At 39.1% G+C, this 27,004-nt stretch overlaps 1 protein-coding gene across 1 annotated transcript in view; it reads right to left on the bottom strand.

Annotated features, from left to right (window-relative positions):
- The window catches only part of NPHP3 (nephrocystin 3), a 28,576-nt gene extending 6,514 nt beyond the window's left edge, over nucleotides 1–22,062 (bottom strand). Inside the window, exons 1-23 of the mRNA XM_050890827.1 lie at nucleotides 21,712–22,062; nucleotides 21,208–21,333; nucleotides 19,779–19,929; nucleotides 18,099–18,251; nucleotides 16,607–16,740; nucleotides 16,196–16,356; nucleotides 14,157–14,304; nucleotides 13,512–13,586; nucleotides 12,773–12,952; nucleotides 11,230–11,333; nucleotides 10,431–10,545; nucleotides 9,393–9,536; nucleotides 8,743–8,840; nucleotides 8,154–8,256; nucleotides 7,459–7,541; nucleotides 6,472–6,610; nucleotides 5,505–5,669; nucleotides 4,890–4,987; nucleotides 3,916–4,038; nucleotides 3,377–3,566; nucleotides 2,993–3,234; nucleotides 2,508–2,583; nucleotides 1,211–1,338 (exon numbers count right to left, since the gene is read on the bottom strand). Coding sequence (XP_050746784.1) covers nucleotides 1,211–1,338; nucleotides 2,508–2,583; nucleotides 2,993–3,234; nucleotides 3,377–3,566; nucleotides 3,916–4,038; nucleotides 4,890–4,987; nucleotides 5,505–5,669; nucleotides 6,472–6,610; nucleotides 7,459–7,541; nucleotides 8,154–8,256; nucleotides 8,743–8,840; nucleotides 9,393–9,536; nucleotides 10,431–10,545; nucleotides 11,230–11,333; nucleotides 12,773–12,952; nucleotides 13,512–13,586; nucleotides 14,157–14,304; nucleotides 16,196–16,356; nucleotides 16,607–16,740; nucleotides 18,099–18,251; nucleotides 19,779–19,929; nucleotides 21,208–21,333; nucleotides 21,712–22,062 — 3,287 coding nt within the window. The remainder of the gene's footprint in view (nucleotides 1–1,210; nucleotides 1,339–2,507; nucleotides 2,584–2,992; nucleotides 3,235–3,376; nucleotides 3,567–3,915; nucleotides 4,039–4,889; nucleotides 4,988–5,504; nucleotides 5,670–6,471; nucleotides 6,611–7,458; nucleotides 7,542–8,153; nucleotides 8,257–8,742; nucleotides 8,841–9,392; nucleotides 9,537–10,430; nucleotides 10,546–11,229; nucleotides 11,334–12,772; nucleotides 12,953–13,511; nucleotides 13,587–14,156; nucleotides 14,305–16,195; nucleotides 16,357–16,606; nucleotides 16,741–18,098; nucleotides 18,252–19,778; nucleotides 19,930–21,207; nucleotides 21,334–21,711) is intronic.
- Between the last annotated feature and the right edge of the window lie 4,942 nt (nucleotides 22,063–27,004).

Below are 27,004 nucleotides of genomic sequence, written 5' to 3'. Positions count from 1 at the left end.
GAAATACCCTTCTGCCATTGATTTCATTCTAACTGCATCAAATGATCAAAAAAGTCAATCTTGGAGTTGCTGATTCAGAACAGAGACACAATATCCATTTAAAAAAATGACTTAAACCTTCACTAGAACAAAGCTTATACTTTTGCTCACCTACAAAATAGTGGAGATATGGTTACTGTAGAAGTAGGTTGTGTTGGACAGGAACTACATGTGAATAGTGTGGAATATAAAATGATCTTGTATGAGATTAGATAGATATCACTCCTTTATAATCAGTCACTTTGGTGTGACTTCATAAGGGTAAACTGATGAAAAACCCCACATTTCCAACAACTGTTAAAAATCAATTCCTTCACTGTAAAGGCCCTGCATTTAACAGAGCTTCTGCGTGCAGACCTAAGTTACGATATACTTCTGTAGTTATCCAAAAACTAGTGGTGACATAAACACCAGATGCAGGAAGAACATAAAAATACTTCCAGAACTTACTGTGTGCTTTTTTGCTGTGCACTTTCTTTCTTCTCTGAAAAGATTCAGTTCAGTAGAGTGGGATTTAAGGTGACTTTACAATTCCCTCACAACACACAGTTTCAGACTACTCTGTGGACTGAAGAAGTTGATGTGAAGAGTTGCTAACCATGCAATCAGAACTGTTCTGCACCTTTTATTCCCCTTCAACACCCCTGCTTATCTCTGTCTGCTTTTAGAACACCTTTGTGCTGCTCTGTCCTCTTTCACCCTTAAAAAGGCCAGCAGAGTAAGAGCCTGAGGATTACAAGTACAGTGAATATTTAACTCATGATTTCTTGTAATACTGGCATTCTGAGTGTTTTTCACAGAAAAACAACAATCCTGCTGTTCAAGGATGAACACTACAAAGGAGGGTCACAAAACAGTGAAGCTGAGTAGGGGGGCATAAATTGCAAGAGAGAACTGGTAATTGCAATGAAGGCTAGGTTAAATTTAATTGTGGAACATCAATTCTGAATGCAGGAAATGCACTGACTTGGTAAGTACTCGCACGCTAACAGCATCAACTCTAGAAAATAGGAGTGAATTTCACACTAAACAAAAACCAGCAGAATGAAACAAGGACAGCACTATAATGAGTATTTGATCATGTGTCTACATTTAATGCTAGTTCTCAATTCTTTGCTTCCATTTAGATCTATGAGAACACTCAGTGGGTGTCACAATTAATATAACTTACTCAAGATTATTCTGCAGGTAATAGAGGACTCCAAGCTCATTGAGGGTTCGAGCATTATCTGGTGTATCCTTGCCTAACGTGAGCTCTTCCAATTGCAGGGCTCTTTGACGCAGGAGAGCAAAGCCACACTACAGCAAAGCACAAGGTAATGTAAGACAATCACCATTACTTTTCAAGTGTACAACTGCAGACAGAAAATCAGAAGACTCAGTTTGGTGCCAAAGGAGCACAATAATTCTACTTAAGTTCTGTTTTCAAGCTAAATGGGGCACATAGGCATTCTGCTTATTTACAATCTAACAGTGAATTTCACCGAACATGCTTCCAGGAAATTTAAGTTACTGTGCTGTCGTACAGCTCTATTTTCCCTGTATCATACATGCTAATTTGCTTAAACTCCACAGTTCAAATAACCAGTTCAGATCAAATTCTTATGTTTATAAGCTCAAAACTTAAAATCAAGTTAATCTCCTTTCCTAAATGCCATATACAAATACATACAAAGTATTACTCAAGGCTTTACATAGATCTTTGTAAAATGGGCTGCCAAGCTAATGCTTACATGCAAAGTGAATTACAAGTAAAAAGTGCAGCCATTGTTACACACTCCGCCTATTCTTGATCTTTGCAGTCTTAATAAAAATATTTGTGCAGCAGAACTCATTACAGAAATTGACAAAATCTTCATGATCCAAATTCATTTGTATTTAAGCACTGTGGAAATCACAACATTTTTATGGCTTTTCACAACTTTCATTAGAGCTACAACTAGAGCTCTGGAGTTACTAGCTGAACTCTTATAGTACAGGCACTATGTGACAGACAAACCCTTAGCTCAAGAATGACAGGAACTCTGTAGCTGAAAAACACAGAAGAAAAAAAATAGGGAAAAACTCAGTATTGCACCTAATACTATTACTGGGATTATCCTCTGCAGTAAGCACTGTGTTCACTAGTATTTGTAGGATAAATGCCTCAGTTATTCTGGAGAACACCTTTTCCCGTTGCCACTTTGACAGCCAATTGTACCAGCAGTAATTCTGCACCCCTGAAACGTACATATCCACTTATTTCTCTTCCACCTCTCTCAAGTCCATACCAGTTGTACTGATGTATCTCCACTTCCAGCAGAGTTGAAAGGGCAGTTACCAAAGCTGCTGCTAGACTACTTCACTACCTATGCCCTCAATTACCAAAAGCATTGGAGCTTTGTCAGCTCTGCAGACACACTTTATCATCTATTTAGCAGAGCCACAACATGCCCTGCACTTCGATTAAATATCAAACATTTCCTTACCAGACTGCCTTTCCGCCTTGCTGCTTTTTGGCGTATTTTGAAGGACTTTTTCCTCAGTTGCTCAGCTTGTTCGTATCTGAAAACAGTTATTTGTAGTGTTAGAAGAATGTCAAATGTAGCATCAATGAGTATTCTGGAAAGCTTCTAAGTTACTTGAGTGTACAAATTTGAGGAGAATTTAAGAATCTTGGAAAAAAAAAAAAAAAATCACACTTTTTGTCAAAGATAAAAATATCCAAAATGGTTAGGGCCAGACAATGCTCCTCCTTTATCTCTAGAAGTTTGTTGTTAAACTAAGCACAAAAGTTGGCCCCTACTGGGTGGCCTGCTACAAGAATACAGAGGGGATTCTCATGGTTGCATTGGAACTTAAGAAAAATCTAAAAAAGAACCAAAGAAACATCCTGGCTTCAGGAAGAGAATCTTTGCTGTTATTTTTGTACCACCTCCACATAAAAGAAAAATACCAGTGTTGTTAAGCTTACTTGTTCTGCTTTTGGTATAGGGTCGCAAGTGCATCAAGTTCACGGGCTACCCGAGGATGTTCAGCTCCATAAGCATTTTCAGAGATTTCCAGTGCCTGTTTATACAGCTGTTCAGCATTACCAAACTTCTTCCACTGAACATAAACTCCTGCTAGCTGGTGGAGTGACTGCGCCACCCTGGGGTGGTCTGGATCCAGTGCAGTCTCTCGAATCTCCAGAGACCGCTGCAGAGGCGCTACAGCCTGTAATAACGAAGTTCAGAATACAATGGCAGCAGGCAGCATCCTGTATGCTACAATAATTTAATAACTGCAACAGAAAGCACACACTGAGCTCTGCTTAATTTGCCTTCTTGCTGTTACAACAATCTCTAAAAGTACTTACCTGACTGAGAAGACCTAGGTCCTTAAGAAACCGTCCCAGGGTCTCATAAAGATCAGCCAGGCAGATCATACTTTCCTCTCCCTCACAGCTTTTTTCATATTCTTTCAGAGAGTCAAAATACTCAGCTGCCATAGAGCTCTTATCTTTCCCAACCAGCTGCCAGTAACTCAGCAATTCTGCAAAATGTCCCCTGTTTTAACAAGGAAATAAGAAGCTCATCTTATCTCTGATACCCCTCTATTCAGACTGATGCTAGCTTAGAAGAAAAGGGCCATATGTATGAATGTTGTCTTTATGCTACAGCGTGTACAGAGACAATCCATGGAGACTAATGCTGTTCAGCAGCAGTATTTATCCCCTTATCAACCCCCAGGTGTAACAGAATAGAAAAACTAGATGATTTATATGACAACAGCATTTAGCATTTCAGCCTCTACTATTTAAGTTCCTTTAATCTATATCTGTCATTTTCTGATCTATATTGACAAAAAATTACTTCGAAATGTTTATAACCGCCAAAGCAGTGGCTACCTTTGTACCTTTTGTAAAGGTTTTGGGATACAAAGAGATTCAAAAGACACTTGTGTAGCTTTTGCTTATCACCCTGCTGTTGGAAGAGCCAGGGAAGTTCATCTGCACTTCTCCAAGTCACTCGGTCTCGACTATTGAAAGAAAAGCAAATCAAAATTAAAACTCTGAGAGGCCTAACAGAACTTGTCAATTTGATGTGAAAACTAGGCAAGCATACAATTGCCATATCTGAATGTCTAAACAGACAGACTACTATAAGACCTATGTACTCCATTTTCTCACATCTTCATTTTAATTTCACCTCAGAAGGTGCTGGAACCCCCAGGTACCCCACAGGAAGCTGCTCCTCCATCCCATATGGGCTACTCTGTGCCTGCTAGCAGGACTGCAGCTCTGCAGCAGCCCACTGTCCCTTTGTGCCTCCTTTGCCTGGCACATTGTGGCCCTCTTGGCTTTCTGCTACCCAGCAGTGGATGCTTTGAGGAGCAGTAAACAGTAGCCCACAGCTGTGACACACTAACTCAGGACTGTAAATGCAAATCAGTCTTCAAGCTGGATATGAACTTGTAGCTGTTCTACTGGACCTCCTCTTGTGTATGTGCTAATTGCTTGCTGAATGCAAGTGGTCTTCTGCTGCTTCTTCAAGTTCCAAGCAACCTCAAATTTCCTAGCATTTACTGGAAGTTAAAAATCCACATGGGGTCAGTTACCACAAAATAACTGATGCAGTATAAATTCATGCCCTACCTTTTCAAATGATAACTTTATTATATGCCCATTCCCCTCTATAGTCCTCAATCTTTTCCAAGATTAAAAAGCAACATATCAATAATGAACTGCTAAACTGACAACTAGGGTTTTGCAGAGTTATTTTGCCATAGTAATTTACTAAACTGAGTCAAAGAAGCTATATGAAGAAAACAAAAACATCCATGAGGCATAAAGCCTGCAATTTAGCACATCTTGAGGAATTCTGACCTACCTTAGCTGCATGGTGAAATATTCCACCAGTTTTTGTCTATAGGCAGAAATAACATTTTCACCTTCTTCCATATACTCTAGTCTCACCATCTCCCAAGCCTGTGAGAGAGTATAATTGAGAGAAAGAGAATGCATTTAATTTGTTTATTAAGTGCTGATGATACACAGGGCACTATGCGAGATTTCTTTATGAACCACGTCTCGTGCTGTAGAACTGAAAATGTTTCAATGACAAAGGCACTACAAACAGATTGTCTTATATTATTACACCAAAGCTCTGGTTCTTCAGATAATATTCCCTTCTCCTTAAATTCTGCTTGTTTTTTGTGGAACCAGTGTTTTCTAGAACTCATGGAGTTAACAACTAATAGATCAGAAATTTCTGAAGGTTTGAGATGCCAGGTTTTCAACTGCTGAACAATAGTGACCAATACTGGTATCACAGCTCTAGCAGTTTTCAAGGTGATTCTAACATCAGACCAGATGTTAAGGAAAATGGATGAGCAAACACAAACATATCACAGCCTACCTAGTTAACAACAGAACTTATCTAAATAACAGCAGGGGCTTAGCGGGTGGAGTTTCACTTGCACATGTTTAGAATTACAAAATTTACCTGGAGGTGCTGGAACTTCAGCAAACCACAGCCATATGTCAGCAAACACATTTTGTGCAGGCTGTGAACGAGCGAGGCTAACACTGCAGAAGACAGTTCAGGATAAAGTTCCATCAGCTCTGACTCACTCACGCCATTGTGGCTAACACCGATGACACACAGTATCTACATAAAGCAGAAAAATTATTTTACACAGTTAGCAATATTTGCTGCACAGCTTAGTTACACTGAAATTCCAAAAAAATACTGTGTATCACTGTGTATAACTTTATAAGCCAAGGAGAAAAAACCTGCCTACACAAGCCCTTTCCCTCTTCTGTCCTCAAAGCTAATGGGTTAATATTCTCATAGATAAAGCACCAAATGGGACACTCTGGCACAAACAAATAGCTCCTTAGACCTTCCTCTAAAACACTGGGGGAAAATAACTCCATTATCATAACAAAATTCTATCTAAGTAAAATATGCTGAAGGTCTTATGCCGCCAGCACCAAAGAACTTCTAGCAATTATTGAGTATCATGTCCTAATCAAAAAAAAAGTTCCACACAACAGGGAAATTCTGCAAAGGTAGGAAGAGGAATCGGAAATCTAATAAGTGGTGCCCTGTATTCACAAGATACCATGTTTTGATTACATTTACTATGCTCAATGTAGTTAATCATTGGATCAGGGCAGTGATCAGCAAGGAAGTGCTAATTCTATATCACATCATAGTGGAAGAGTTCTGTTTTGTTTTTTGAGACAATGACTTAGTTGAAATTTAACACAAAGCAGTCATATGTTCTATAGTTATGCAATAGATATAATTAGATTAATAAAATTGTCCCTTCTATACTTATAATACAGTAATCTCTGAATCATACATATGAACCAACATAAATTTATATTTACTTTTAACTTGAGAAAAACTCTCTACAGGAAAGAATATACTTTACCTGTGGATAAGTGACACATTCTCTGCTTACCTCCCTCAGAAGACCTTTCTCTTTATCACTCTGCAATGATTCTTGAACTGATCTCAGAACAAGCCTGTACAGTGACACTGTGTCTTGACATTGGAAACACTGTTGAAGGGTTTCGTCAATATTTCCTGTATTTCCAACACTGAGCAGAATGACAAAAAGGGCATGGTTTAGTATATTAAATTTGGCTGAGTAAGATGAATCGAAACTACTGAAGAGCTCTATCTCAAAAGTGCTCTGAATTCCTACTGAGTTTAAAAGGTGCACAGCACCTGGTGAGATTAAATACAGAAGAAGTGAATTCCTGAAGCCACCTTCTGTCGTATTGTCTGATTTTTCTAAATAACTGCAACAATTTAAAAAAAAAAAAAAAAAAAAAGTACGTTGCAGTGTTCTTTCCTCCAGCAGGAGTACAGAATAAGAGCATCAGTTTGAATAAAGATAAAAACACATGCTGCTGTTTCATTTAATGCATTTACAAAGCATGTTTTCAGGAGCAATTAAGCATTCTAGGACATAAAACAGAAACAAAAAATAATGAAAATCAGTCAGAGTAAATCATCAATCAGTGTATCATCTTCTGGGAGTCTCTAAACTAAAAATACATCTTTCTCAACAAGATGAAGTCTAGGTTAATAATAAGCCAGTGCACTTATTAAGTATTCTCTTGCACAAGAGGGAAGATTAATTTTCTCCACAGCAGGAATTATAGGGCAAAGTACCATATGCAGGATGTTAAACTAAACAGTTGTTGAACTTCCTTTTAGCCTTAAAAATCTATGAGGCAAACTATCTGGCACATCAGTAAATACAACAGACCTGAATTCAACTGTTTAACAAAAGGGGGAAAACTTTGTATACTGCTCCACTGCTTTTTCTTAACAAGATTCATTGTATGTTAAATGAATGTATTTCAAAATGCTAACAAACCTACTTGAAGTCTTCTAATCTAGTGATGAGGATAATAATTTCAAGATCATCTCAACTTACCAAGCAATGGTTTTGCCCAAGAGAGTGACATACAAAGCATTGCAAGTTGTGGCAGAACGACAATGTCTCTCAAGCTTCTTCTCCTACAACATTTTAAACAAAATCTGTGAGCCAAGATGAAATTAACCATATCAATAACATGTTCACTGTTTGACAAGAAAATAAAAGTTCTAGATATGCTTCTATCTGTAAGATCTGAAGACTATGACATGATAACTAGTGCACAAAATACTGCATGTTCTTCTAGCTATAGGAGCATACAAGTGAAAGTTTCCTTTTGAATTTAAGATGAAAAGAGTTAGGATCTAACCATTACGTCTCTCAGGATGAGGATTACCTTACAGAATCAGTCTCCAAGGCAAAAAGGTAAAATACTTTTTTTCCCCACTCTGCCAATCATTGTTACAGTATTATGCAACACTAAACCTTCTATTATTCAAAAATAAAAGAACATGTTTACAGCAATATGTGCAACTGCACTGTTTTTGTGTTAATAATCTATGCTGTTCCATCTGTGTTTCAGTGCTATGAGCCATGGGGTAAAAATACTCAAACTGCATGCTATCTTGAGCAGTAGTATTTAGTTAACTAAATATACTACTTTCTTTTGGCAGCTGGGCTTATTTCATCTTTCCATGTGTTCATTAAACATTATACCAGAGTAAGGTACTTTAGAAGAACTGCAACAGACATACCTGCTCTTTAGTCAATTTAACATTTGCAGAGTTACATTCTGCACTAATAAGAGATTTAACATCTTTGGAATTCAGCGGATCAAGATGAAGAGTGGGCCACAACCTTTGGTAAGAGAGAACAAAGTCATATTCAGACCTTATTAAATAGCACACAAAAGGAAAAAAAAAGACGTCAAAGCTCCAGAGCTTTTTAAAGATTTATATCAAAGCAGTAATTGAAGCTATTCCCTGCTACTATGAAATTCTAGTCATCACAAGTCAAATTTCCACTTTTAGCCTTATCCTGGATCTACATCATGGTATTGCAGTTCTTGATGTGCATCTGACTACATTTAATATTCTCTTTCATATAGTCATGTGGATAGATCCATCACACTAAAACAAAAATCTGGTTTCCCAACAGCTAAAACCTGTCCTCATTGCAGTTACAATAGAGAAGCTTTCATTGTCCTCAACGGTTGCAAAACTTTATCCTATTAAATCTCCAGGTTTTGACAAATCTGGCTGTTTGCTCTTCAATGACTAACTGTCATTCAAAACAATAATTCTAACCCAGACTACTTTGAAACATCTCAGAAATATAACATACCTCCAAGCCTGTGGACATGTTTCTACATTCACTGAAACAATCACTCTCACATTCACTGGCAGTGGATCTATCAGCCACTTCATATGCTTCTCAGCTTGCTTAAAAACAAGTTTTGGTTACTCAATACAAAGGTTGTTCAAAACAATGCCAGAAGTTGACACATTTCATTAACTGCACAGCTCAGTGAAAGGAGTCTTAAATTCTCCAGTATCCTTAAAAATTGTTCATGATCTGGTTCTTGAAACAGTACTAAATGATCCAATGATATGTATCAGCATGACAGTACATTAAATAAAGCAGACAGAATACTATTGTTGAGATGTTCACCTCATAAGGCCAGGCTATTTACATGCCCAATAAGTCAGCTCACAGCCTTGAATCTTTGGATAAATAATGTAACTGGACTGCTCAAAAATTAAGGTGTTAAGATAAATTTAGAACAAAAAGAAAAAACCCAACCCAAGATAAAATTTATCTATAAAAATTTAGACTATTTTAACTCATCTACACTTTTTGCAAAACTATTTTCTATATGTGCTCTTTAGAGCAAAGCAAACATTAATACTTCTGTTACATAGATATAGCGGAACCTATTACAATAGTCAAGGTTTCCTTTAGACTGACAAATGGCAAGTATTTTGAAAACATACCTGTATTTGGTCAATAGAATCAATAATTATAATAATGCTGCCTTGGTGACGTGCAGAAAGTTTTTCCAGCCAGCGGGGAAACTCTTCCAGAAGTTTAGCTGGATCCAAAGTCAGAGGTGACACTAACCAGGAGTGTTGCATAAGCTGCAGAATTATAAACACACGTAACAAATTCTACCTCAAAAATCAACTAGGATAGTTGAAAGAAATCCTATAGACACATGGGGGGGGGGGGGGGGAACCCAACACACGATTTTGGGGCAATTTTTCTAGTCAAGTTCACATAGAATCCTTCCCTTTAGCATATGCAGAAAGCTGGCACATGCAGAACAAAGAATATTTATTGAACTCGTTTGTGTAAATTCTAGAGAGATAACCTGAGTTTACACAATGGACAAGGAATTTGGAGACTTAAAGGGCTTAAAAGTTGCACAGGTTAAATAGGCAGACTTCTAAAATACGTGAGAAAATTGCAAGGAGAGCACAACTGATTTCATTTTTCTAAATGTTTTAGTCCTGTGAGGTCCTTAGTGCCACCCTGTGAAATAAAAAGAAAGCTCAGACCCTGGCACAAAAATACTCTTCTCTTATTCCCCACATATCTAACACATAATTAAAAAATAAATTAACATAGGAGAGAGACTAGTCTAGGAACAATACGGTGCCAAGTAGTGAATACAGCCTCAGGTTTCTAAGCACAAAGACAGAATAGGTACCACCAGGCAGGTGGTACTCTCATTGGCCAGATGGCAGGAAATTTTGGATGAAGCTTATATGGTTTTATAAGCCATCAATATAGGTCACCGGAAGCACAACTGCTAATGTCAATCTATTATGAATATTCCAGAGATCCTATTTAATTGATCTGCATTCAATGTATAGGATCAGATTCCCCCCATTCTATAATGCCTTACATTTGTATTACTCTTAACTGATGTAGAAAAATCTGTAGAAAATTTTATCTTTTGACATACACACACACACACTGGCACTTTCCAAAGAAACATGCAATGCAGGGTATGTAATAATACAGCATACCTTTAAAGTAAGGCGTTTAATTATCAATGCAGATTCTGAACTAGTAGACATGGGCCTCCCAACAAAGTGATAAAGAATTAGAGTGTTTGGTGAATGCTTCTGTTGCAACTGAATCCTAATAAGAAAAGTAAAAAAGAAAAAGCATTTAACAGACTATAATTTTGCAAATATATCTCAAATAAAAACCATCAGTTTTGCCAAAGGAGACAGAGTGTTCCATGTTTATCTTACAAAATAGGATAGACATTTCCTGAGCTATAATTGAACTTTTTATGTCAGATTCCATTTTTGCTCTCCCCAGTACTAACAGCCATTAACAAGTGCCCTTCCTGGCACTGGATAGTCACATGTCACTAAGCTTTTAAGACATAATGACACTATCAATTTATTTTCATGTCAGCAAATTTTGTCATAGCCTACAAGTGACCATAAAAAGCATTTCTATGATAAATTATTAGGTTTGATCTTTCCTTTATTTCAGTTAAAAAGACTCCAAAGTATCCCTCTTGTGTATTAGAGAAGGGCAACACTACTGAGCTACTGAAACTACTTATTAATGCTGTGCAAAGACAGATCTGTAGGGTGTTGCAATTGGAGTCAGGGAAATGTTAAAGGCAGTCCAGATGGAATTAGCTACTCAATTATTACAAATCTTTCCAGGATGCTTCAATAACTTCAGTGCTTTGTAAATGCTTCCATTTTACCTCTAATTAAAATGATACGATGTTTGAAACGTAATGGAAACTTTTTTCTTAAATTTCATTCATACAAAAAAAAAAAAAAAAATAGTTTAAACTACCATTTCGACAGAAGGAGCGATTTCCCAGAGCCTGGTCCTCCTGATACAAGCAGAGGTGGAATTGGTGCTGGTGCTGCTACTAGGTCATTTAGACGTTCAAAATACTACCAAAAAAAAAAAAAAAAAAAAGAGACAATCATTACAAATATTCCACTGTTTAAGGGAGAAATATAGTGCTTGGTATTGTAAACTATCTAGATACAAATTGCATGTATAGATTTATTAAGGTAAGGGAATAATTACTGAAAGGCAATATAATACAAATGGAAATAAATTTTGTAATGAAACACTTAAACCACAGAATTTATTATCTCTTTTAAAGAAAGTGTAAAATAAATAAACATTTTTTTCAAAGCTCTATTTAAAATGGAACTTCCAGGGCTAATAAACTGAATTAGTGTTACTACAGTAAAGCAATTGGGCACCATGTTTGTTCAGGCTTCCTCACCCCCGCTTTCCCCCAGTTACTCCACTGCATTGGATATGGTTGCCAGGGCAAAGCCTTCAAAGTTGGCATCTGCCATGAATGATATTTTGAGGCACGAGGCACGCAAAAGAAAGGCTTTCTTTCACCACATGAATGCCCAAGAATGTTGTAGCAGAGTTCAGAATGACAAAAACAAAAACCACCCTTCACCCACTTGGGAGAAATATTTTGTCTGCAAAAAAGCAGTGGAGGCGCATTAAGATACACATAGGTATTTTTTCTATTAATGTTCTATTATTCTATTGTTCTAGAACGTAGTAAAGATGGCACAATCCTCCAAGCCATTGCCAATATACGAGTAGTGAAGAAAAAGAATAAATTATGCTAATAAAACAGGGATACTAACAATTTAAATACAATAACACAGAACCTGCATGCTTATGTTACATTATAACATCAAGGAATGTTGCCCAAATAAGCTGTCGCATCACTTTCCATGACCACTTTAATGTTTTTTCTTCCTACATTCATTGTACCTTCCCTACATATAACTGTTCCTGATACCCCCAATTTGAAATGTTTTAAAAATTTTATTTCAAGTAATGAGTAAGTACTGAGCTATTCAGCAGCTCTCTACTTTTAAGTTTCTTATGTTCTTCTGACATACGTATGGCTGCATGATGACATGAAATCTTTTCATTAGCCATCTCTGAAAGACCTAACTCCAGGTGTCAAGACAGATATCGGATTTCCTCAAAAAAAAAAAAAAAAAAAAAAAAAAAAAAAAAAAACAGACAGACATTCAGAGCCTTTTCTATTGATGACCAAAGTCTAGGAGGACACCCTACTTCTGGCACACTGTTACAGTGCTTTTCTCCAGTGCAGGAACAACAACTGCTTCTTCATCAATGTCATTCAACAACACACAAACTGGCATCTCTCCCAGAAAATAAATATGACATATACGTAAGATATATGGCTTCTTCTAGCCTAAGCAGTAATAGCCTCAAGGATGCTCTCAGACGCAGCTTCTTCTGTAGAAGTACATCTTGCCTAACAAGAGATGGAAACGAGCGATGACTTCTCTCCATCCACATACATTTCCAATGTACTCACTTTCTCAAAACCCAGCTCACACGTTGAATTAGAGGCCTGCTGAAAAGCTTCCATCTGTTCTTGTTCATCATGTGCATCCCACAATACATCACCAAAAACTTCTTCTTCAGGAGCAGTGGACTCTTCCTTATTACCCAAATCCTTGCCTTCTAGTTCTGTCATTTCACACCCCAATATATCCTAAGTAAAAAGAAAATTACATGGAGAAAACTGCAACTATAATTCTTAACAGTGCAGACACATTTGATGTTAGTCTCAATTCCACTGTATATGAGTGCAGCTCTACTAATATCAATATGCTCATTTCCTTTTAGGCTAGCAGAGAACATAAATAAACGAGCAACTAGATGAAACCAAGTTAACTCTGAACGCACAGATCTCAAGACATCAGTTTTAGTCTTCTCATAGTGGAAGCAACTCATCACAAGGAAGGATAAGGAGAGAATTGACTATGCAATCTTTCCTTATCCTATGATATGGATAAAGAGAAATTAAAAGAGAATTTAGGCCACAAATAGATCCCTTTCCCCTGTTATTTCTGCTTCTGTCCATAAAAGCACTGCTCAGTTTGGGGTTTTATTTTCCACTTGCAGATTTCTTTGCTTGCCAGATATTAATGATAAAACACAAAAGATCCTTTGAATTACATCTAAGTAGCATACAGTAATCACACTGACATCATTTGAGTTCATAAATCAGAATAGGAACAGAAAAAGCTGAAATGCGTCATGTACTCTACCTGTTTAATTATCTTTTCCACACAACTATAGATTTCATACGCTCCTTCCTCCACACCTCCAATATGATCAATCATCTGAAAAAGTAAATGGCAAAGCACGATACAACTCTAAACTCAATTGGGAACAGTATTTCGGACTTCCAACAAAAACATTCTGGAACACATTTAAATTCCGTTCTGTTGCATTCCTTAGGTAAGATTCACTTTGCCTAAGCTTTTAAAAGTTGGGCATCTAGTTTCAGCTGTTCTCAACAGTTCTCTCTGAAGAGGGAAATAAATGGCAACTGATCTATTTTCAGATGGGAGGAATCTCTCTGGAGGTACACTTCTTTCTCTTCAGTGGCTACAGAGGGACCTTAGATAAATAACTTTGCCATTTAAATGGCTAAATACAGGTGAGAAATTCTATCCTTATAGCATAGGGATTTTTTTTTCAGTGAAAATGCAGTGGCTTTTTTTCTCCCCTGCTAATGAAAATTTCATAACATTCATACATTTCAGCTTCATCAATTTGCTCATATAATGAGCATCCACAGCAATGAGTGTAATGCAATTTCTCCTAAAATCTGCGACTACTAGCACTCGATGTTGTTTATAACAGGAAAGTAAGCCTTTTAAAATTCAACAGCCTTTAAAATGCCATACCTTTCCTTTGTTCACGTAAGAAATTTGCTCAATTAACTGTTGCACTGAGACTGAACTGACTCTGCCATCCTCCTTTCTGTGGTAAATCAGCCGGGGTTTTTCTTCTGGATTTCTCAAGAAGGCTTCTTCACAGTCCTCCAACAAACAACTAGATTGGAAATCAGCATTCTTGTGCTATATTACACTGCTGTAGCAAACAGTTCAATCAACACAAGCTCCGAAGATGGGTTTCACTGCAAAAATCTAATTCAAAAGTCATATCTATTTACAACAAAGGGCAAGAAAATATTTCAGCAGAGAATTTAAGATAAACTCTGAAGCAAGGAAAAGCTAAGAGAAATTTATGCTACTTGTACCAAAAACATTAAAACCATTTATTAATTTTTATGATTATTGCTTTGTGAATTAAAAGTTGATCTTCCTGTCATACCCATATGCAGAGTGAAAGGTAATTGCCTTGCATGGAAAGAACATGGATTCACACATGATTAATAAGCATCATATACATGCTCTGCCATCACTTATTTGAAGGCTCTGTTCTATTCCTTGACCTTTTTAGGAAAAGTCCTTTAGTATTTGCCAGATGTAGGCTAGTCCTTTAATTTATAGTAGTTGAAAAGGAGAATTACACACCTCCAAACTCAAAAGTACTTTGTATTTATATATGTGAATGATATCCATGGATATCATTCCCAGCAATCTATTGCTGTTCCACAGAAGAAACTATACAACTTGGGGATGCTGACAATAGCAGACAGGATCTCTCAAATATTATGTTCTTTATATGAGCACTACAATTTTCATCACAGTTTTTCTAAGAGAAACTCTCTAAGTGAGTACTGTTGGCAAGAACACCCCTTTGTGGTTTTTCTTCTTGTGTATTTCGTTCTTAAACACTTGTGACCCACATACGTAAAACTGAGTTATTTGGCAACAATATCCCCTCGGAGTGCCAATATACCCTCAGCAGCTGACGTTATCTTTCTAAGAGCATAAATGTATGGCAGCTCTAGACAGATTCCTCTATGAAAACAAATCAACATCTTCTGTGGTACCTGGCTGTTCCCTGAAGCACTCCACTGCTATAAATCTTAGCTATTAGTGTCTTAAACCAGCCTGTAATTCTCTGCAGACAGATGTTTTATTTACAGAAACAGGAGGTCTAGTTAATATGAGAGCTCTAATAATACAACAGTATCTGAAATCCCTAGAGTTCAAAATATACCCCTAATACGAAACTTAATGCATACCAGTATTTTCAGATTTTTCCATTCATACAGATGTTTTGGAATGACCATTCTGTGATCCTTAATATTATCTTTTCTAATCCCTTTTTCTCTCTTCTTCAGCAAAAGGACACTCCTCCCTCCCCCAAACATCAAAACCAAACTCTGCCCAAAATTCCCAAATGCATAACAGAAACAGTCCTAACACAATTCTAAAAGTATCCCTAGTTCGGTGTTTTTCATTTAGTAAGTCATGTTTCTTCTTCTAGAAGGTCAGGAAATTACTCACTGAACAAACAGAACACATTGCATCACCATTTGTCATAAAACATCATGACTTCAGTAAATTAAGCTGTAGAAAGCTAGCATAAGGTACCACACAGGAGAGCCATGAAATCAGTCCAAAACATAGCCAAAGATAGAAAATAATGTGACAGAATAAAATCAAAATACTACAGACAGGTGTAAGGATAGATAAGCAAATGAAAAACACTGAGGACATTCACACCAGCCATCTTGAATTCCTAAGACTCCAGCAATATGCACGAGAGAGAGCTGCTCTTGGAAAGCAAAACACTTCTGTACTATGAAGACATCTTTCATGCTGTATTTTAAGAGAATCTGTAGCTACAAGAAAAAGGAAATGATACAAAGCTGATACATTCTTTTAACTGTCTGCACTAGCAAACCTAAAGTTAGAAGATACTTGCTCAGTACATTTCCTAAGCTAAGTATCACATACATTTTAATAAGCTATGCACTCTGCATAAATTACCAGTTTCCATTTGCTTTACCAGTCTGGAAAATACTTACCTTGGCAAAGCTAAATGCAGCAGTAAAATGACTAATGAACTTTTTTCAATTTCCCATTTTCTTACATCCTTAAGAGGCCTTTCATTTTCCGCTGCAAAATGAACAACTTGAAAGAAGTACCCCATTGTTTCACAGACTCTTTGAAGTTTTGGTGAGTAGTTCTGAAAGCAAATTTGAATAATGGTGCTTTATTACTAAATCTGCATAGCACTAAGGACCTACTAGATAAATCTCAGTTTCTTTTTTCTAGGCATTTTCTCCCCTGAAGTCCTTGACAATACTTTCACTGACTTCACAGAAATCAGGCTATACCTACTAAAGCTTTCAAGAAATATTAGACAAATTGCTGAATAAGTATCACAGTGGAAACAAAACAGCACATAAGTTAGTATAAGTTTGTGAGGTACTCACTCTAATGAAGATGTCCACTTCTGGTTGAGTCTCATCAGTACTAATAATAAAACATCTTACTGTGTTACTCCACAGAGAATTGGAAAACAGAGGAGTAACCTGTAATAAACTGGCAACAGCAGCATCCCAATCATCTGCCCATGAAAAAAAACCAAAATGAAGTCTAGAGATCTTCACATCTGATTACACTGCATGACAGATAAGTCATCACCTCTTAACATGATGAATACTACATTTTATTTAAAATAGTAGTAACATTTTTACTCAACTATTTTAATTCTATAAAATTTGAATTTAGAGAACCCATGTCATCTGATAATGTCATATAATTTGATAATGTGGCAAAACAACAGTGTTAAATATATCCGTATTATCATTACAATGATATTTCCTTTAAATAGGATTGATGAAATGTATCCACAAAATCAAGCTGATAGTTGTAAAATAAGTAAAAATATGCAGGAATAATAAAATCACTCATAATCGAACATTTTTTTTTCCTCCAGATCTACATGTATTTCAATTAGACCATGCGAATAAATGACAGCAAAATATTATGGGAACTTCCTCTTCTTGAGATAAAGTCCATTGCTTTCTGTAGTAGTGTATGTCAATTCCCTATAGAAGCAATGAATTTTAAAACTTTCTTAGGTTCTTCATTGTGTGGCTGATCATTCTTTCAAGATAGGAATAGGTTCTCCTTTCAGTCCCACATGGGATGATGAAAGGCTTAGTGTATGAAGCTGGAGCCATCACAGAGCAGACCCTCCCCTCCCACTTCGCACACACAGACTTCTGAATCAGAGCCTGAAGGGTTGAAGAAAAAAGGGAGAAACTGCCAGCAAAGTCAACTATATGCAGGAGGGGTTCCAGGGCCAGGACAACAGTGAGGGAAACCAGAGCACCGGAAGCCAATTTACAAGAGGCCATTTGGGAAACAAAGTTCAAAAGCAACAATTGTTGACAAGAAAATATCTAACACTGATTCACATAACGCATACATCCTGGTCTTGCAATCAGATTTCCATAAATGGTCCCCTAAGCAGAGTCAAACCCTATGCAAATCCAATGAAAAACCACAGGGATACAGTTTATGTATCATACATAAATGTAACATTCATACTCAGGAAGAAAAGAATTTGAATACAAATGGAAAAAAAGAACACCAGCAGATATTGAAAGAAAGATCACTATCTTCCTTAGTCAACACAAGCAACAAAATGGTATTTGGTTTACTCATGACGAAGCACCATTCACTGCTGTTTGCTGAGATCACTGCTGCACGTACTGTAGTCACCAAATATATTAAACATAACTTAGCACATACAGCTACAGTTCCTTTTATTCTTACAAAGAATTCCAAATAATCCTTTAGTCAAATTACCCAAGAATGGACAGAAAAGGAGCTAAGAAAGAACAGAATTACTTAAGAACGGATAGAAAAATGACATAGACACCTATAAACCCAGCAAAAGAAACCACCATTACTTACCCCTGTTTATATTTGCAAACGGTCCCTCAACGTCTATGGAGCTATGAGCAAATTCAGGCCCTCTGAAAGACTGCTGAAGTTGCATCATACTACCCATGGATGGCTCACTTCCCAAAGGTCCTCCATTCCAGTATTCAGATTGTGCCCCAGTAGCTAAGAATTGGGAAACAAAAAAAACCCTCTTCATTGTCACTAAACAAGGTAAATAATCAGTCTTAAATACTCCAGCTGAAACCTGCTGCCACATGCCACTGATCGTAATTTTTTCTCCATTAGCAGATTTGCTCACACCTTTGTGTGCTGTAGTTCTAAATGGGTGCTTGTCCAAAGTTAATGAGAAGCCATGCTGCTAAAGGATGAGGTTATTTGCTAATATTTATTATTATATAGATTGCTCACATCTGTTGGGTTCAAATGCTGACTTGCATTACAAATCAGGAAAACAGTTCACAGTATTGCTGTAGTCATTTGTGCACATCACGAAATTGACAACTTTTGTTTAGGAACTTTCCAGCACTGAAATAGCATAAAGGGGCTGTAGGTCAGGACTGAAATATATTCTCTGTGCTGTGTGAAAGAGCTTTCACAGTATCTCTTCATAATATGCCTGGATTACACTTCTGCCAATCAATATGCAACATTCAAGACATTAAACAAATCCTCCATGGAGAAAATCAGGAAATTGAAGACGACTTGGAAAAAGGCAAGAAAGGAAGTATGAATTCAAAAATTAATTTAACCCAAAAGAAGACAGAAAAAAAAATATAAAAGAAAACGACTATCTGTACCACTAAAGTTCATCAAATGCATAATTACTATGCAAAAAGCCAATCACTGCATTTTGAAACGTTTCTGCTTTTAAAGATTGCATATTTATACTCCTGCCAAGATGTGACAGTTGATATATCTCAATAAGCAAAACAAAGGTTAAGCAACAGCACTTGCGTGCAGTTTTTCCTCAGTAACCCTTCATGGTGCCAGACGTAGCAGTGGCCATCCTTAAGAGTGTTAAGGTGCTAACTGTCTGCTACAATTATTGCTCTATTTTGAATCAGATACAAAGTCAGTGGACTGACCTCATACCTACCTAAATCCTTCCCGCGTTATCAAATACCTCTTACAGCATATACAAGGTTTTGCCTTTTATGTCATTAAGTTTGCTAGGGCTTCCCTTTCAAAAAATTCTTCAACAAAATGACTCTTTTGGTCAGTTCATGTTTGTTAAATATCAAACTCTGCTATTCTGAAAAGTACAGCAGCTGAGACTGGCATACTTCATCATCCATAGACAGTAAGTCTATCTAAGATTCCCTCTAGTTTCAAGTGTGTTTTTTGGATCCTTTGGAACATGGTCTCTCAGATCTAGAATGAGAAAACTCAGAAAAGACTAGAAAACTCAGAATTGTTCATGGAACAATTTAAAAAAAATGTTCAAGTCACTGTGTCTAGACAGTGCTCTACTTTCTTCATCTATTCATTCATAAGACCAGAAACATGGGGTTCCCACAATCTAAACTAAGTTTGTAAGGGTAAAAGCAGCTGACTTTAAACTACTTCATGTTGCTTTTCACCTGGATTAATAAAACTTTTTTCAAAAGAACGTAAGTATTTGTCTTGTGCTTTACTATTCAGAGACTTGAGTCACATTCCAACACAAAATGCCAGGGATGAAATTCTCACCTGTAACATCTGTACAATTATCGTCAGAATCAGACTCTTCAGGATCAAATACTTGGATTCCTTGGGCCTGGAGTCTCTGAAGTTTTGCTTCTAGCTCTCGTTTGGCCCTCAGTAAGTCCTGAATCTCATTTTCTTTAGTTTCTCTAAAAATCTATGATCAGGAAAGGGGGGGGGGGGGGGGGGGAGAAATACAAACCATGAATCTTTTAAAATTCAGTATCAGTTCCTGAATTCATGTTATCTGCTTTCAATTGGAAAAATAAGTTTCTAGCATTCATTTAACAGGCAAAGGTATGAAAATGTGAACAAGAAGCCATCAGGAGCCTATAAATGAGCAGGAAAACATAGTTTAAAATGATCTATTTTTAAAATTTTACCATTTTAAACCTTAGCATACTGTTCTGAAAGTCAGAAGTCTGCATTAGTATGGGAAGTTCATTAAAAATGGCAAGTAACTTTCTTCACCTTTTAAAGTTTATTGTCTTCTAAAATCACTACATGTAATAATTTTTTTCAAAGGTTCCCTTTTATTCTTCCATGTATTTTTTTACATTTACACATAATCTTGTATTTACTTTTTATTGTTGTGGAAAGTTAAATTTCCTAAGATAGAAAGTGACCAAGCATCTCCAGCTGTCCTGTTTGTAAAATATTACCATCATGTGGGGAAGAAAACACGAACGTAGACTTAAATTCAAAGAGATGAAATCTTCAAGTCTCATTTTCTTAAATAAGGTCAAAACCAATCCTCTTTTTATATATCTGCCAAACATTAACACCTGTTACAATTAAAGATACCAAGAATCCTGAAAACAGTGCAAAACCTGGACCTATTGCCCTGTTTTGGGTATTAGAAGTACCACCATCTGCAGCAAGAGAAAAGCAGAAGCATCAGCTTGGCCTTTCAAGTCATCCCTCCAGAAAGTGCAAAGGCTTTTGTCTTTAACTGGCCATCATATTTTAGCAGCCAAAAGAGATACACCAATACACACTTTTCTTTAATGTAAGCTAGACGTGTTAAACATTACAATGCTATATATAAAATTTATTCAAAAATAATGGAACTCTGTGTTTATACATTCCTTCAGCACGTGTCAGTTTGCAGCCCGCATTTTCTTGTCACTTTCAAATATGAATATATTCCTGTGTTCAAATAACGCAGGAATTTAGTTTAAGATGCATCATTGCATAGTATCCTTTTAATATTTAAAAAGTTATTTTCTATTTTTTCTTCATAGTTTTACAGAGAAGTTTTGGTAGAATTATCTTAAAGGAAACAGGCAGCTACAGCTATGATACTCCAATTTTTTTTTAAGAAGGAAAGGTCCTCATAAAAGCTATTGGAGAAGAGTTCATTGGGGGAATGTGACCAAGTGACATCTATCTTCTTTTTGGTCATTTTCCCAGAAAAAGAAAAGTCAAGCCATACCTTGAATTGCCTTTTAACTTTGTCTCGATCATGTTCAAAAGTAGCAGCTCTCTCCATGGCTTGGTATTTAGCTTCTAATGCACTTTCTTTCTCTCTAAGTATTTTCTGGTAAGTTTTCTGAAGTGCCTGAAAACATTTAATATACCGTTTTTCTGAGTGAAAGCAATCGCTGATAAAAAGTTTTAGATTACTTTTCAGGTCTGACTACAACAATGTTATCCCAGCAGCCTACATCTCTCCTCACTCTAGGGAAGACACCCGCACACTGTGCGGTTCCCATCCCCAGAGGCACACCTTGACCACACCCTGACAGCTCACCAGGATGGCACTGGGGCACGCACCGTTTCCCCGGCACCTTGCCTTCCTTGGGAGGGAAAAGCCATCGCACCCGTCACCTCCCAGCCACAGCTTTCCTGGGAAGCAGGACAAGTCCTTCGCAGCCTCACGCGCGAGGGCCCCACTTCACCGCTCAGCCTCCTCCTCCGAGAGGGCAGCGGGAGCTACCTGTAGCTCAGCACGCAGCCGCTTGTTCTCCCTGTCCAGTTTGGCCTCCTTCTTCACCATGGAGGCCACCTCGTTGTTCTTGCTGACGCGGAAGATCTCGTACTCCTTCTTCAGGCGCTCGTACTCGGCCACGCACTCCAGCTCCTGCACCGAGGCCGTCGACTTGAAGCTGGCCCCGATGAGGCCGCCGGGCCGTGAGGCCCCAACGCGCCGCAGGGAGCCGCGCAGCAGCCGGGCCTTGGGCTTCACCTCTACCGGGATCTCGCAGGCCTCGCCGCCGCCGCCGTACGTGTCCTCGATCACCTCCCCGACCCCGCCCGCCGGGCTCACCAGGGACGACGCCGTCCCCATGGCTGGGGGACGCCGCAGCCGCGCCCACTGCCGGGTGACGCTTTAACACCGAGCGGAGCAGGCGGTGCCTCTGGCGGGCCCTGACGGCGGGGACATGCCCGAGGCGGAGCGTTCCCAGACGCGGCTGCTCCCCGCCTCGCCCCGGCCCGCGCCCCTCACAGCTCCCCCGGCTCGGCCGAGCCGGAGAGCCCTCCGAGCCCGCGGGCCATGGTCCGCTCCTTGCGGCGGCCGGACGAAGAAGGGAGGGCGGGAGGAAACACGCCCCGCGAGCCGCCGCCCTCCCTCTCTCTCCCCCTCCCGCCCCGTCCCACGGCGGCTTGCCTCCCGGGGAGCGCTGCTAGAGCGGCCCGGGAGGGGGAGCACGACCCGCCCCTGAAGGCCGGGGAAAGGCGGAGCCGCGGCGGGCGGGGGTGGTGAGCGGGAGGGGCCTGGCGGCGGCGGCCGAACGGCGGGAATCTGCTCCTCGGAGGGAAAATGAGGGGGGGGGGTAGGTTTTTGCTTTTAAAAACAGGAGCTAACGTGAGGGCACGGCAAACCCTCCCATTCCCACTGGCACCATCTCAGCGTGCGCCGGGGAAGCCTCAGCCCCGCCGGGCCCTGCCACCTGGCCGAGCAGCGTCAGCAAAGAAGTGTCAGTTTTCTCCTCAGAACAGGGCCCGACAGGGTCCGTCACCTGCCCCGAAGCCTGCAGGCTGCGCCACACCCCGGGCTGGTCTACACATTTATAAGGCCCGCTTCTCCTCAGCCAAACAGAGGTATGCAGGTTGTGCCACCAGCTTTTGTGTGGTAGAGACCTTGTGGGGGAATTATCTCTCACCACCCTAAAATTGTGACCTTTGAGACCAGTCAGCACACTCTGAAGAAGAAGAACTGAGAAGAGATGGTAGTGGGTCCACCAAGAAGTAAGTGCTGGGTAATGGCGCTGTGTCATGCCTGAGTTCAGTGCCTGCACCTTGTGTTGCCTCTGGGCCTCATCTGAAACTCGTGAATTCTCTATTTGAAGACCTTCCTTTTCAGGAATAAGGCAGTCGTAGATTATCTGCCCCTTAAATTATCTTAATGCCATTTCCCTCTCTGCCTCAAAAAACCCTGCCTGGTTCCTTCACCTGTCCTGGGGATTTCAGAGGAGCAGATCCCTGACACTGAGGAGGACATCCGTTTGTTCCCAAATCTCAGAACCTGCACTACTGTTGGCATGAATAACAAAAATGTTGCTACTTTAAAGCAGATTTTGCCTCACGTATGAGCCAGGTTTGTTAGCCATGACCGGCTGTCATGGTTTAACCCCAGCTGGCAACTAAGCAACACACAGCTGGTCACTTACTCGCCTCCTCAGTGGGATGGGGGAGAGAATAGGAAGGGTAAAAGTGAGAAAACTCGTGGGGTGAGAGGAAGACAGTTTAATAGGTAAAGCCAAAGCCGCGCACACAAGCAAAGCAAAACAAGGAATTCATTCCCGACTTCCCATGGGCAGGCAGGTGTTCAGCCATCTCCGGGAAAGCAGGGCTCGCTCACGTGTAATGGTTACTTGGGAAGACAAATGTCATCACTCCGAACGACCCCCTTCCTCCTTCTTCCTCCAGCTTTTTATTGCTGAGCGTGACGTCATATGGTATGGAATATCCCTTTGGTCAGTTGGGGTCAGCTGTCCCAGCTGTGTCCCCTCCCAGCTTCTTGTGCACCCCCAGCCTCCTCGCTGGTGGGGTGGTATGAGGAGCAGAAAAGGCCTTGACTCTGTGTAAGCACTGCTCAGCGATAACTAAAACATCCCTGTATTATCAACACTCTTTCCAGCACAAATCCAAAACATAGCCTCATATTAGCTACTATGAAGAAAATTAACTCTATCCCAGCCAAAACCAGCACACTGGGGGAGCCATTTCCTCCTAACAGGAGGAAAAAAAAATCTTAGAAATGGCTTTCCAATGATACATCCCTGAATTTCAAAATCTGTTGGAGGGGAAAATTACTTTTGTGTACAACAGAGAAAAGGTGTTTCCTGAGTAAAAACTCTGGGGTTTGGGAATATGTGCTCTTTGCCCTAACTGTACCCCTTTGTTTTCATGAGGAAAAAATAATTTCTTGTCTCAATATCGTTTATGGTTACGTTGATGATCTATTCCAGTTAAACCCCATTTCAGTGAAAAAGACAGGTACAGAAGATGTGACAACTGTGGGAAGAGGAAGCGTGCTACTATGTTTTCCCTGATACTGACAATAACATAGCCTGCACAGTATTAGGTGATTCAGCAAATGAGCCTGTAATTCTGTAATAAAGCAAGGCTCTTGGTTTTTTCATTTGCATGTTGGTATCAGGCTGTTTCTCCACTTCACTGCTGTTTGAGCTCTGGGAATAATTAAAAATACATTCATGCTGGTACTTGAGCGGAATTGTTCTCATATTCTGAGTTTGTGAAAGTCAAAATCTCCAAGCTTTAAGCCTAGAATAAAAAGTGTACTATTGTAAGAGCTCCTGGATTCCTTCTAATAATCCACTTGACGTTAACGAATAGATTGGAAGAACTGTAAATGCTGTTTCTCTGATTCTGCCTCTGGGTGCATTACAGAATTTTTATGGATAGTAGAGACCATATTAACACAATCCTTCCTAAACAGAAAAATTACAATGCTTCCCTGTTGCTTCATGGATTGGTTTTCCTAATGTTTAGAGATTAGACTAGCTTGCTTCAACATCTAATTTGTAAACTAACAAAGATTGTTTTAAATCACTGATTAGGACAATTCAGAAATCCAACTGTTCGTTGCACAGATGTTGGAAACAGTGTCTCAGAATATCTGAGGATGAGCTGTCTTAACTTTCAAAAATGAATTGACCCAGAAAATCGATCGCTAGAGAAAATATCATATCAAGTTCTTTAAAAATTGCTTTGTCATGTTACGTTACTTTTTTAAGCTTCAATTGGAGCAGCCCAATCCTTAGTCCTTTGAGGACATTGATGCTGGGTGAATTGTGCCATAAAGTTCTTCACCGGTCAGTGAAGACATTTGGGATACTTGAGCAGCTTCATGTTTAACATTGCTGTTATTTATCTAATTTAGAAAGGTTATTAAGACAATCCATGTGTGAGATGTGGTGGGTTAACCATGGCCAGCAACTAAGCACCCACCAGTCAGTCACTCACTACCCGAGCCCAGCAGGATGGGGAAAAGAATTGGAAGAGCAAAAGCGAGAAAAACTTGTGGGTCAAGATAAAGACAGTTTAATTAGTGAAGGAAAGAGAGAAAAGAAAAAAAACACACCAAGTGATGCAGAGGCGGTCACTCACCCCCTCCTCCCAGCAGACCGACGTCCAGCCAGTCTCTGGGGAACAGCTACTTTGGAAAGACTACCCTGAAGTTTTATTGCTGAGCATCACATTCTGTGGTACAGAATATGCCTTTGCCCAGTTTGGGTCAGCTGTCCTGGCTGTGTCGCCTCCCAACCTTTTTCCTACCCCCAGCCTACTCACTGGCAGGCAGACTGAGAAGCAGAGGGCCTTGACGGTGTGCAAGCGCTGCTCTGCAATAGCTAAAACATTGGTGTGTTATCAACACTGTTTTAGTCACAAATCTAAAACACAGCACCATACAGGCTGCTATGAAGAAAATTAGCTCTATCTCAGCAAGACACAGTACAGATGTATTTGTCAGATGAGGACCTGTACTTTGTAAAGCTCCTTCATGACTTCAGCTGTAACAGAACCAGACTGCTTTCCATCTCTGAATCCACATAATGAGCAATACAGTACATTGGCTGGTCCTCTGACAAATTTACTCTTCTACCTACCCCTTCGGGGTCAGTATGCAATCTATGCTCCTGATCCACAATGGAACGACTACTCTGCCAATGTTCTCCTCCTCCTGAGACTATGGGGTTTTTTTGTTGTGTGTGTTACTTAGAAGTCCATGGACTTTTGTGCTTTATGGCATAGACAATTTTGTGCAAACACTCTAAATACTTTATTTGCTGTTACTTAAAATCTGCTGGGCTACAGTTTAAAAACATTTATGTGGCATCTGTAGGGGTATTGCCTTTGTCTTTGATATATCCACTATATTACTACATAATTTATTGTTGAAGTTTCTTACTCCTGACTTTACTTCATTTTAGGAGTCATTGGTGACCGTTAACAAACAAAATCTATGGATCTAAGGATCTGTCCCATAGAGAAAAGTACAGCTGCAGGAACTGGCCCTCTGAAAGAAGGTTGGTGTTTCACATGCGTTATTAGGTTCAGCTCCCAGTTAGCAGATGTTCTTTTTATAAAATAATATATCTAATATGTTATTACCTATGTATTCCTGTAAAATTTAGTGTACAAGGTCAGGATACAGCAAGATAAGAGGAAGCTGAGGAAGATTTGAAGATGATAGGTTGCCACAGATTGACTACCCATTAAAAATAATAGTTACTATGATTAGAATGAATGATGATAATGACCTGAAAGCAGGAGATGCTTTAAATGAAAGGCAGCTGACCAAACTTCTACATAACATCCTTTTTGTTAACTCAGATGCTGGAGTGACTTTTAAGGCTATATACCACAGGCATAAGCAAAGTGTGTTAGGAGCCCTTCATAAATCACTATTAAATTGTTTGTGTCTGCACTGAATCAAGTTGATAATTTTTAATGATCTCATTCATTATTGAAAAATACCTGTGTCTGATGGAACGTGATTAAGAGAGTTCTATTGAAGACATGCAGTGAAAAGATGTAGTATGGTAATTTACAAAACATAAGTTTTGTCCTGAATTATATATGATTCTACTTCCCTCTTTTTAGTGATGATGAAGACCTTGCTCTAGAAGTTTGCTTGCTATTGGGCTGTTCTTTATTAACTTGTTGGCTTTCCCCAGTACTCTACCCTGTGCAGGAAGTGCAAGCCTGAATAAGCCAAATGACTGATCTACTTACTCAGCTTCTTTCTTTCATATAACATG

This window comes from Gymnogyps californianus, chromosome 2 (assembly GCF_018139145.2).
Source record: "Gymnogyps californianus isolate 813 chromosome 2, ASM1813914v2, whole genome shotgun sequence".
Lineage (NCBI taxonomy): Eukaryota > Metazoa > Chordata > Aves > Accipitriformes > Cathartidae > Gymnogyps > Gymnogyps californianus.
Note: the sequence above shows the minus strand (reverse complement) of the source record. Positions and strands in the feature narration are given on the sequence as shown.